The sequence below is a fragment of the Tasmannia lanceolata genome, unplaced genomic scaffold (genome assembly GCF_043159265.1).
Source record: "Tasmannia lanceolata isolate RefF3 unplaced genomic scaffold, GAP_Taslan_0.1 ptg000012l, whole genome shotgun sequence".
Taxonomy (NCBI): Eukaryota; Viridiplantae; Streptophyta; class Magnoliopsida; order Canellales; family Winteraceae; genus Tasmannia; species Tasmannia lanceolata.
In genome coordinates, this window is record NW_027518689.1 from 1,554,404 (window position 1) to 1,567,455 (window position 13,052).

At 37.2% G+C, this 13,052-nt stretch overlaps 2 protein-coding genes across 2 annotated transcripts; both read right to left on the reverse strand.

Moving 5' to 3' along the window:
* Positions 1 to 277: 277 nt before the first annotated feature.
* Positions 278 to 5,789, reverse strand: LOC143887011 (putative LRR receptor-like serine/threonine-protein kinase At3g47570). Its single transcript, XM_077391138.1, has 2 exons — positions 5,046 to 5,789; positions 278 to 746 (listed from the first exon to the last, which is right to left on the reverse strand). Exons 1-2 carry the CDS (start codon positions 5,662 to 5,664, stop codon positions 352 to 354), a joined length of 1,014 nt encoding a protein of 337 aa, XP_077247253.1. The 5' UTR covers positions 5,665 to 5,789; the 3' UTR covers positions 278 to 351.
* LOC143888063 (putative receptor-like protein kinase At3g47110) lies at positions 5,704 to 7,734 on the reverse strand. The gene has a single exon (XM_077392355.1). It carries the CDS (start codon positions 7,732 to 7,734, stop codon positions 5,704 to 5,706), a length of 2,031 nt encoding a protein of 676 aa, XP_077248470.1.
* Positions 7,735 to 13,052: the final 5,318 nt, after the last annotated feature.

Below are 13,052 nucleotides of genomic sequence, written 5' to 3' on the forward strand. Positions count from 1 at the left end.
ATCTTTAATTTCCAACATGTAGCTACCTTGTTTTAATTAATGGCTTGGTAATCATCTTCCATAAATCTCCCAAGATGGAATGATCAATGTATTGCAATGGAAACCTTCACACTCAAGATTTGATACTAATTTTGTATTAATAGGTAAAGAAAATATAGATATGAGAAAAAAACATTACTTGCAAGTGGCACCACCAGACAAAACGCATATAATATAACATTAACTTACAAATACTCAAAGAAATAACATGTAAAATAGTAATCTTTGTCCAGTGGGAAACAAAAGCAGATGTAGCAGTGAAAAATTTCTGAGGTAAGATAAACCTTCAGTGACAAATAAGGCCCTATTTCATCATTCTCTGTGGATCCCAGCACCAATATATACGTTTCTAATAGAACACATTTCCTTTACAACGCCTCCCATCTCCATTCGTTCTCTCGGAGATTCTGCAGAACACACCACTCCAATCCTCACTAAAGATACCAAACACTCCTGCAAACGACGTATCTTGTCATTGTAATTCTCAGTAATGTTTGTAGCTCTTCCTTCATCATCATCTACAAGAACTAATGGATCCAGTATCTCCATCACTCGATCAGGGAAAGACAATTGGACAAATTTGTGAAGACTTCGGCCATCCTTAAACATTTCATCTGTGGGGCGCTTTCCAGTGAATATCTCTAATAAAAGAACCCCATAGCTATACACATCTCCGGTTGTGGACACATGACCACCTGCCCCATATTCTGCAATTCCACACATCTTTTACACTTTTTGTTGTGATAAAGGATATAAGATACCAGTTAGAAACTAAAAGCAAATATGAGGTTTGATTTTGAAAAAAAGGTGAAAATTTTATCTAGATAATTGAATGATCTCTTCACATTTAGAAACCTAAGTTGCATGGAAAGAGTCTAGAATTTTTAGAGAAACACATAAGAAATGATTTAGCACAATGAAAGAAAATATAGAAGTTATGTCCTATGTTGCATTAGTATAGGAGCTATAGGTAAGAGTGTCAAAATCTGACATGGTTATCTAGTGTCAAATTCAGCAAATCTCAAGAAGAATGATTTGTAGATTCGCCAAATATTTTAATCAATTGTCAAATATTAATTTTTTACATAATAATATTATTTTAACCAGTAACATATTTAAATTTTGATAAGTTAAGTGCATATAATATTTTTTTTTTTAAGAAAATTACTAATAGGATGGGTAAAATTCAAAATGTGTGATAATTATGAAGCTATGGCAGTAGCATCCAGTAAAACAAAAAACAGATAAAAGAGATCTAGAACTGTCTTAGAGACTCGTGCAATTTGAGACATACGTGTCCCATACGGGTACTTCACCCATTTAGAAGAATCAATATAACATGTGTTTCGGCCAATCAAGTCATGTAAGTGATGAATAGCATTCCAATATGTAATACTAAAAAATGCTAGCCAATTTTTGACCATGATAATTTCTCAACATGATTTTTTCATCTAAAACCAACCAAGTCTCAGTGATTACACATGCAAAAGCACTACAAAAGTAGATTAAATTTAATTTCATACTACTTATATAGTAAAAAATAAGTAGAAGTAGAAGGAAAGTGAAATGATGTCATTTTCTAAGTACAAACAAAATAGTTAAAAATGCCAAATCTTTAATTTCACTTTCATGTTGACTTGGGAGAGGCAACTTAAAAGGCAATTGTCAAAAAATCCATTAAACACAAGGAAGTAGAATGAATAGTGCACACCAACCAAACGTGTCTCGGAAAGGCAAATGGCATCATTTAACCTTCCTTTCCAAGTGAAAAACTATTTCAGTCACAACATTAATCCAAAAGTCTCATATTTATTATTAGGAATTATTAGAAACCTCCTTGATTTATATTTATCAAACACCTTAAATTTAGGATAATTGGCAAACAGAACTTAGGATGGTTACCAAAAGGCTACAATTATTCGCATGACCATGTTTTCATTATGAGTAAGACTCACATTGTTTTACACTTTTTAATGAGCTACTGAGAGTTTTGTTTGGAATTGTAATAACATATATTGCTCTGTTGAATTGAATCTCAGATTTATCCAAAATTAGACAGGCTGATACAATTGTCTGTGCCTGGGCTTTGTGCAAGTTAGCCCTTCCATCAACAATTGGTAACAATATGAGTTGAAAACTTTTGTGTGCAAGATAGTGTTGTTGTTTTAAGCTTAATAAATAACTAAGCTTAGATCTTTCGTATCTAACTTTTAAAATTTATGCTTTTATAAATAAAAAATCATCATTTTGGGTTTTTCCACACTCAAACATGCTTGTTTCTAACATGAATTTTCTTGAAAAGTTTGGAAAGGAGAAGTGTCACTAAAATTTGTTACTTTTTTAAAACAAGAAAAAAGGTAACTTGAAACAACCCTATTCGATTTATATTGACAATGGGAGGATCGTGAGAAATCACAATGACAATGCCAATGGGTGGTCCTCCGTTTATAATTTAGGTTCACTCTAAATCTCTCTCATTAGACATGTAGAATGAAGATACGAACAAAATTTCTTTATTTGTTGTTTGTTCTTATCAAGTGGGATAAGATAAGAAGATAAGAAATTAAAGATAGGGAAAGATAAATGCGCACCTTTTCATTACTTAGGAAGAGACAAATAGAACAGAGTAATGCTAGGAAAATAGGGCTGCAATTAATCACACGGAAAAAAGAAAAAGTTGGTTTGGCCTCTTGCATTGCAATGCTTCCCTTATGATGTAAACATGCTTTTGAGGATGGCTATTGATACAGATAAATTAAAAAAGCTCATCCTCAAAGAAATGGAAGGCAAGGAAGGAAGTAGCATCCAAAAAAGTGATAAAAGAGATCGACTGTCTTAGAGACTCTTGCAATTTGAGACGTACATGTCCCACAAGGGTACTTCACCCATTTAGAAGAATCCATATAACATGGGTTTTGGCTAATCAAGTCATGTAAGTGATGAATAGCATTCCACTATGTATTACTCAAAACTGCTAGCCAATTTTGGTTCTCAACATGATTTTTTCATCTGAAACCAACCAAGTCTCAGTGATTACACATGCAAAAGCACTACAAAAGTAGATCAAATTAAACTTCATACTATTTATAAGGTAAAAAATACGTAGAAGTAGAAGAAAATGAAATGATGTCATTTTCTAAGTACAAACAAAATAGTTGTAAATATCATCTTTAATTTCACTTTCATGTTGACTTGAGAGACGCAACTTAAAAGGCAATTGTTGAAAATCCATTAAACACAAGAAAGTAGAATGAATAGTGCACGCCAACCAAACGTGTCTCGAAAAGGGAAATGGCATCATTTTACCTTCCTTTCCAAGGGAAACACTATTTCAGTCACAACATTAGTCCAAAAGTCTCGTATTTATTATTAGTAATTATTAGAAACCTCCTTGACCTATATTTATCAAACACCTTAAATTTAGGGATTATGGGCCCTAAGTCCTGGACATGACTCTGTCTAGAACCATATATCCAGACTAGGAAAGTATCGCTTGTCATGTGCTCAAGCTCTTTTGGAGAACCTAATTCATCTTTCTTCCAAACCACTTTTCTTTGAAAAAATTCACCAAAAGTTGAAATGTTTGACTAGGGATTAATAGAAACAACTATTTATTAGAAAGAAAGCAAGGGTTCTAAGTGTGGGAACCATCCTCCACTGACATCTTGAGGGACGTGTGTGCACCTTCAGCAGATGGCGTGGAGTGAACTTGTGATGTGCCAATTGGGATCTTTTGCAGTACTCATTAATCTGGAAATCCTTATGAGGCCGATGCCAGAAAGTGGCTACTTGACCCCAACCCTTCGTCCGAACCAGTGGAATGAAAACAAATACCTAACTCTATGTTTTTTAGTTTTTGAAAATTGGCATTGCATTAATAGTCAAAAAGTATTGGGCGGGGACAAGATGTCCCACACATGATCCTTAAAAGTGGTCCGCAGACCCATTACAAAGCCTGTTAGATAGGTGAGATAACCGGCGACATGACTAACATGGACTCCCTAAGGACTCATTCCTTTGCTAGAATATCCGCCACCTCATTAGCCGACCTCCTACGATGCTCAATCCTTGGCTCCAATAATCTTATTACGTCCAAAATCTCCACAATTAATGCAGTAACCACAAAATTTACAGATGTAGTAACCACAAAATCTACAGATGCAAGAGGAGACAGGGTGTTATAGCTTCGTGGATGATTACTTGCTAAATGTTCGGCTTTGTCACACTCCTAAGAGTGTTATACCTTCGTTCAAGGGTGGTTGCCGATCGTCCAGCTCTAGACAATCTTGGGAAATGGTTCACCTAATCTTTGGAATGGCAAAGGGGTTGCACACATGGATTCAGGCTGTGGCAATGACGGTAGCGGTAGTGGGATCCAATCGAACATGGGCTCATCCGATTGGCCAACTCCAGGGCGTTTTGGTCCTTTTTGAAAAGTTGGATAATTTTGAAAAAAGGCACTTTTCATGGTACTTTTGTTTATTTCATAGGAATATATTTTCTCTCATGGGTCTTTGGGGTGTTTTACTGCTCTAGCTCATTTAAGAAGCACGATTTGATTCATCATTGGAGTGTTGGGCCATTTTTTGTTGAGACACATTAGTCATGGGTTTTTTTGGAAATTTATTTACAGAATTTCTCATTATTTTCTGATAATATTAGAGATTTTATTGAATAATTACTTCTCCGAATTTTTCCCAAATTATAACTTTTGAACCATTTACATGATTAGCATTTTCTACACAACTATGTTGCATATAGAACTTGTGGTAATAGGTACTAAAATGGCCGTCTATTATTCGGGTGAGATGTACACGACTACTTTATGTAAAATAACATTCCTATTTACTTTGTCATTAAACATACAAATACTATCATGTATTTATTTTGGCTAATAGATGCTAATTTAGCATTTGTTGTGCTACACTATCCATCTAAAAAGTGTGAAATATTGCATAAAACTCACTGAAAATAGATTGGATGAAGAAAATTGATGAAAATGTTACCTGGAGCAATGTACCCAATAGTTCCCTTTAATCCAATTGTGCTGCTTTGATCTTCAGATGAGTTACGAAAGATTCTTGGATAAAACTTGGCTAACCCAAAATCACCCACATGAGCATTCATGTCTTCATCCAGAAAAATGTTGCTGGGCTTTAGATCACAATGAGCGATTGGTGTATGGCAATGATGGTGAAGATAATCCAACGCAGAAGCTACATCAATTGCTATGTTTAATCTCTTAATGAAGTTTAAACGTCCGAATTGATGTTGCCCATCTAATTTTGAATGCAACCACTTCTCTAGACTCCCGTTTGGCATAAACTCAAACACCAGAGCTTTGAAATCGTTACCTCTAAAGTCCATGCTTGAGCAAGAAGTTAAGATCTTCACAAGATTTCGGTGACGAATGTTTCTCAATGTGTTGCATTCAGCTATGAAACTCTTTGAAGCTCCCCTTAAGTCAAGGTTGAGTACTTTGACAGCAACAACATTTTCAATGTGCCCGAGGATTCCCTTGTACACTGATCCATAACTTCCTGCGCCTATTAAATTGGCTGAAGAGAACCCATCTGTTGCCTTAAAGAGTTCTGCATAAGAAACCTTTAAATGTCGGCCGTCCATAGAAGATAGGGAAGATGGTTTCTTCCTTGACTTTCTTATCTAGTAAAGTGAAGCAGGGACACACAATAAGACAATCAAACATACAACCGCACTTACTACTAAGATGATTACTCTAGAAACATGGGCTTTTCCTCGTCTGTCATTAGCTAGCACTGGGCATGTAGGCAACTTTAATTCTGGGATACCACCACAAAGATTATCATTTCCCACGACTGAAATTGCACTGGCATTTCCAAAGACCCCTTGTTTTGGAACTTCACCCTCAAAATTATTGAAAGACAAGTTTAGATACTGTAGAAACTTAAACCCCTCTAGATATTTTGGAATCTTCCCTGAGAAGTTATTGTATGACAGATCAAGGAATTCAATGGATGTTAATGTAGTAAAAACTGATGAAATATCTCCTCGGAAGGCGTTACCCTGCATATAAAGTTCTCGCATGCTCTTACAATTTGCAAGAGTGCCTGGGATTTCACCTGACAATTTGTTCTTAGAAACATCCAATTGCTCTAGAATTTTCAAGTTACCCACTTCTGATGGGAGAGAGCCAGTAAAAAAATTTAGAGACAAATAGAGTGCAATTGATAGCGAAGAAAGGCCAATAATTTGTTTTGGTATCGTACCACGAAGGTTATTTCGAGAAAGACTCAATGCTAATAGTTTTGTACAGTTTGCAAGAGATATAGGTATGCTTCCTTGCAGGTTGTTTGATCCTAAATCAAGGGCGGTCAATTGAGTAATATTTCCAATATTGTATGGGATTTTCCCGGACAAACTATTTTCTCCCAAGTAGAGTCGTTGTAACTTCTGGAGCATCCCAATTGAAGTGGGAATAAAACCCGTGATGAAGGTTGAATATATACCCAAACCATTTAAGTTGATGAGATTCCAGATCTGACTAGGGATGCTACCAGAAATTTGGTTTTCTCCTATTGCCAAAAAATAAAGGTGAGTTGAGAGATTAGCTATGAAGTTGGGAAGTGGGCCAGCAAAATGATTTCTCTGTATGGACAACTCATTTAGATTACTACAGTTGGTCAAAGAAGTGATAAATTTCAAGTCATCAGCTCTACCAAGGCCTAGGTAATTATAGCTCAAGTCAAATATGAGTAGATTCCTTGCCCATCCAATATTTTCAGGCACCGGTCCTCTAAACTGGTTACCAGTCATTTCAAGCCATTCAAGACTTGAAACATTGGATAATGAATTTGGAATGTGTCCGGTAAATTGATTGAGTCCTAAAAGTAGATATTGGAGATTAGGAAGAGAGAATCCTATGTTGGGTGGAAGGGTTCCGTGTAACTGGTTTTCTGTCACCTCAAAGGCCACAAGAAACGAGAGATTATTATAAAAAGAGGAAGGAACCGTACCAGATAATAAATTTTCAGAAAGGACGATCCATTCCAAGTGATTAATTCGGGCCAGGTCATCTGGGATGTGTCCCACCAAACTATTTTCATATAAATAGAGACGGATGAGAGATGAAACGTTCCCTAGTTGAGGTGGAATGCTCCCTGTAAGATGATTATGATATAGAAACAACAAGGATAGCTTCGGTAGAGTGCTAAGTTGGATGGGAATTTTCCCTGTAAACTCATTGTAACTCAAATAGATGACTCTGAGGTCCCTACAGTGGGTGAGATTGGATGGAATTTCCCCTCCCAAGGAATTAAAGCTCATATTAAGATGTCGCAGTCTAAATAGACGGCCAATATCTTGGGATATTTGGCCAGTGAAGCTGTTTTCTTGGAAGTGGATTTCCCTAAGAAAGGTGAGGTTGGATATGGCAGGAGATAGAGTACCAACCAAGTTCTGCCCACTGAGGCTCAATACAGTGACCCTTTGATGCCTCCGACTGCACGTGATTCCATTCCATTGGCAGAAATGGAGAGTATGGTTCCATGATGATAAGGCTCCAAGAGGATCACTCTTTATCTCATCCTTAAAAGAGAGAAGAGCAATTTGATCGGTTTCGTTTCCTAGTAAGGTGGTGGTGGTCATAGATTCTGAAAGTTGAACATTCATAGCAAAGAAGAGATTTAGAGAGAGGATAAATGACCAAAGCTCCATCCTGGTTGAAGCTCTTCTTGTGCTGAACAGATACACCTTTTTTTTGTCTGCCCATTTTCATTTCATCTCACTAGACCTTTATGTGGAAGACTCCAAATTTCAAAGTCTAGTATTTGGTTTTTTTCCCTTTCAAGGGGGTCCACGAAAGTCACCTTTCAATTAAATTTCTGTACTCTTGACTCCAGTCCAAAAAATTTCTCCATCGTGAGAATACATTAGTCGAGGGAGAATCATATGTTCTCTCTATTAAAGTGATTGGTGATGTAGCCATCAATTGACTTGACCTCGTCAATCCCTTCAATTATAACACTGCTCCAAGCCGGCACAGTAGGTTTTTGGCTTTTAAAATCAATTTTGAATCCAAAACTGATTACCGAGTCAAATTGTGTTTATTTTTTAGTCCAATGTTCAGCTTTGGACTCAAAATCCAAAGCATAAATGGGCTTAGAGAATTCCATGACTAACCATTTGTAGTTAATGAGAGTTTGCATAGTGTCAAAAAACGTGTCACAAGGTGTCTAGGCATTAGAGTTACTAGTTAAGTCCCTATTCGTTGTGGATATTGAGAATCAGTTTTTAGACTCTAAAAACTGATTATATTTTGAACTAAAAATCAATTCTCAAAATCCGAAACGAACAGGACCAAAGTCTTTCACAGAGGATCACTTCTTATACCATCCTTAAAGGAGGGAAGAGCCATTTGATCAGTTTCGTTTCCTAGTAAGGTGGTTGTGGTTGCAGAATTTGATTGTACTACGTTAATGGCAAAGAAAAGATTTACAGAGATGATAAATGACCAAAGCACACTAAGAAGACTCATACCTGGTAGCTCCATCCTGATTGAAGCTCTTCTTGTGCTGAGCAAAGACAAGATTTTATTTATTTTTTGTCTCCCAATTTCATTTGATCACACTCGACCTTTATACAGAACGAAATGATGATGAAATTATTTCCCTCTATCTAACGTTTTTTCATGAAATTTGGACTCCTAATTTCCATGTACACGCTTGTCACATGCATTCGCGATGTGGTAGTTTGGTACACCGTACACATGTGTTCACGATGTGTTACACACGACTCACATGAACGGGGTTTAGATTACATAACAGGCCAGAGCTTTTAGCCCTGTTGGTGTTGGATTTTTAGAAGCAATTACTGGACTGAAATTACATTTTATTTTGAGTCCTATTTTCAGTTTTGGACTAAAAATCTATGTTGTTGTTGGATTTTTAGAAGCAGTTACTGGACTGAAATTACGTTTTATTTTGAGTCCTATTATCAGTTTTGGACTAAATATCTATTCTAAAAAGGGCGGGGCCTGGGAGAGCTAGATGTATTCACCCTTTACCCCTATTTTGCAGAGAGGATGTTTCATTGACTCGAACCCGTGACCACCATGTCACAATAGAGCAACCTTACCGTTGCACCGAGGCTCGGTCTCGACTAAAAATCAATTATAAAAATCCAAAACAAAAATGGTCTTAAGATCAATTGATCGACTTGACTTCATCAATTTATTTATTAGGTCTTTAGATTAAATAACACGGCTTGCTCAAAGCTTTTGGCCTGTATGGGAATCTAGAAAGATGAACAGTTATTCGAAGACCCCGTCTAGTGTGTGTTCAAACTTAAAGCCAATCTGTCAGATGGGACTGAATTACTAAGAGAACATCCGGTTTGACTGATTCAAGGATGTGGCATTACAGTTTCCAATCATGAGAAGGTGGATGATAACCACTTGGACAACGGAGGACCTGAGAATAAGGGAACCCATCATGGGTAGTTACAAAAAAAAGTTCCCGGCCTCCAAGACAACGTGGGGTAATGAAGAATGGTTACCAGAATAAAGCTATATATTGAGACGTTTGTCCCCATGGAAGAGGTCACAAAACCAAATCCAAACATGTTTTTGGCATTTTATCTTTTCTTTTAAGCACTTGACCCTTTACTTTTCGTACCTGTAGCTATAATTGGATTAAGCTAGCAATGAATTCATCTTCTCGGGTGAGTCTATCTCTTTAACTAAACTATCCCTCGCACTAGCGTTCTGTCTGTGTCCCTTTTGTCATTTAGCTTGAGTCCAACGATCTGGTGACCCTGAGAGTCTCTATGTTTAGACGTCACGAGTACACCTGAAAAGTCCTTTCCATCTGTGTAAGTACAGAGGAACCCGCACACACTCTCACACGCCACGCACACACCAAAATCAGATGGTCACACTGACTGACCACACAGGAGTGCCCCTCCATACCGATCGAAAGCCACCACTCTTTTTGGCACGCACGGTGGGACACGATGCATTGCATAGCATTTAAATGGTTCACAATACATGACGTAAAACCACGGGCCCCAGTGTTTCCCAGAATTCTAGTGACTAATGTTTCCAATAGTGTTGATACACATGATAAAGTGACTTCTAACCAGGAAAATTCTTTGTTAGAGGAAAATCTAAATAACACTATGCATACTAGGGAGTCTCCCTCATGTGGACGAAGCCCTGACGCGCATATGCCATTTCAGGAGGTGGAAGCCACCCTTAGGAAGCATATGGACGGGAATTCCCATGAGTTGTCATAAATGGTAGCTTGCCAAATTTCTGAAGTGTATTGAGGCCCTTTTAGTCCTCTAGCTAGATTTTTCTAAGTAGGTAGACAGACTGTTTGGTTTTCTATCCGACAAAATGGTGCTAATTACGCTAGTACAGTCACCTCTCTAGCACGATAACAAGCATGTCCTGTAGCTAACGTACTGAAGCTGTTCTTCCGAGTGTTCCTACTAGTTGGAGGGCGGAATTAGGTTCGTTCAGGTCCAGCTTTTATCTAGACTGAGTCCTAAAAATGACCGAGTCAACAAAGTATATAAAATCTTGAGTGTAGGGTTTCCATTGGGGGATAATTAGATTCGTCTAGGTCTTGGTCCAACTCATGACCGAGTCTACAGAAAACCCACTAGTCACAAGCGGAATTAGGTTCGTCCAGGTCCAACTTAATCAGTCAAAGATTTTTCGAGTCTCCTACAATCGCCCAATAAAATCTTTGTATCTTTGAAGAAAGAAAAACAAAATCACTTCAAAGAGGGTTATAAGATGTAAAGAAGATGTACAAAGAAGTCCTATATCCAAATCTTGTTCAAAGGATGGGAGGAACAACTTAAGTTGATTCACTCTTTTAAGACGTTCCAAATAATTAGTTTGAGTGTCGCTTGGTTCATTTAGAATGGTTTAGTAACTCTCTCTCTCTCTCTCTCTCTCTCTCTCTCTCTCTCTCTCTCTCACACACACACACACACACACACACACACACACACACACACACACACACACATATGGGGTTGATGTTTCTAGTCGGCCGACAAGAAAAGTTTTCTAGTCCGCCCGCCAAAAAACAGTGCGGGCCCACATTTTGTGTGTGATCCGAAGCATTCATTTAATAGGCCCTGACATGGATAGGGTGTGCCCAAAAAATCAGCTCCATAGGATCATCCCAACCCTACGATTTGTGGAGGTTAAAATGGACGGGTATAAAACCTCACTAATCTGTCCAATTTTTAGCTCAACAAATCGAAGGGTTAAGATGATCCTATGGAACTGATTTTTTGGGCACACCCTATCTATGTCAGGGCCTATCAAATGAATGCTTTGGATCATCCAAACAATGTGGGCCGACTGTGTTTTGGGTCGGCGGACTAGAGAAGGTTCTCTAGTCGGCCGACTAGAGAAACTTTTCTCAATATATATATATATATAGTTTTAGACCAAAACAAGCGTTGGAATGGCATGTTGGTAAATCTACTAAGTTCCCAAACAACTAGCTGATATAGCCTAACAACTAGTTTTTCAGCCCACTCCAGTCAACTGCCCCCCCCCCCCTCCCCCAGTTGACTGGGGTAGGGCAATCGCTTGGCCCTGTTAGTTTGCACTTTTAAAGCTAAATGTATTTCTATCTTTTGGGAGTGTTGGCTAGGTCTTGTCCCATGTATATTATCACGTTAAGGGACACTAATTAACTTAAATTAGTGCCTCTAACAACCTCAAAACAAGAAGATGACTTTTACATTCTAAAAAGACTTGAACTCAACTTGATCTTCTCTTAAACTTCAAGGTTTCAAGTCCATCTTGGCTCCTTGGATCTCCTAAGTATTTGGCACTCAAAATATGCTCTAAATTCTGTTTAGAGGGTTAAGGAATATATATATATATATATATATATATATATATATATATATATATATAGGCTAGGGTGAAAACTAGTCGTTTGAGTGGCATTTTAGTAAAAACTGCCAAGTTCTAAGAACTAAGCAAATCTCGGCGCACACTTTCTATCTGTTCTCTCTATTCTTGTCTGTACATTTAGTTCTATCTTTAACTAGTTGCAATCCCATGCGATGCACGGGGCGAAGAGAAATTTATGATCTTACGGATTGTACAAATCAATTTAGAAATGTTCCTATTTTTATGGGATTCTTTATTGGGAAATTTTATTGCGTTAAATATTTACTGGAAAACTTTATTGCGTTAAATGCTTATTTTGCAATTTAGATGAAATCAATTTAGAAAAGTTCCTATGTTTTTTGGGACTCTTTATTGGAAAACCTTTTTGCGTTAAATGTTTATTGGAAAAAGGACAATTTATATGATGCCCGACCGTGAAAATCACAAGGGCAGGGTGTCAAAACCCTGCCCCTTGATTTTTTATCTAAGTGAGAAGTAAAAAAAGGTCGTTTAGGGTTTTGACACCCTACCCTTGTGATACTTTACTAAGGTTTCGTGTGATAGAGGAATACGTGTGAAAAGGCGTTTCATTTTTGTATTTTTTAGCGACTCTTAAAGAACTTTTGGAATTTCAAAAGTGTAAAATGGTGTGCAACATCCCCTTAAAGATTTTTAAATTTCGGAATGCAGTGGGGGTGCCACGTGGCACCACCCCAGCTTACCACATTCAGCTTTATATATATAGATAGATAGATAGATTTGTGGATTGTTGTTTGATTTGCCATTAAGTTTGATTTGCAAAAGTTTTTAAGACCCAATTTACCCCGCTCTTGGGTTGCCATACCCTCACTTTGTATTTTCATAATACTAATCTAGTTACCACAACAATAGTCAGTAAAACATGATTCGGCAAAAAACTAGGAAAGACAAAATTTCGAGTTTTATACGGCATTGGTTAATAAAAATGAAGTAAAAAAACGGAAACACAAGAAAATGAGAATTTTGTCATTTACAAAATATGGTGGGGTCAAATAAGAAAGTTGGCCCAAAATATATGTTTAAAACGTTTAAAACGCCTTTAAAATGTGTTTAAAACGTTTGCTTTAAA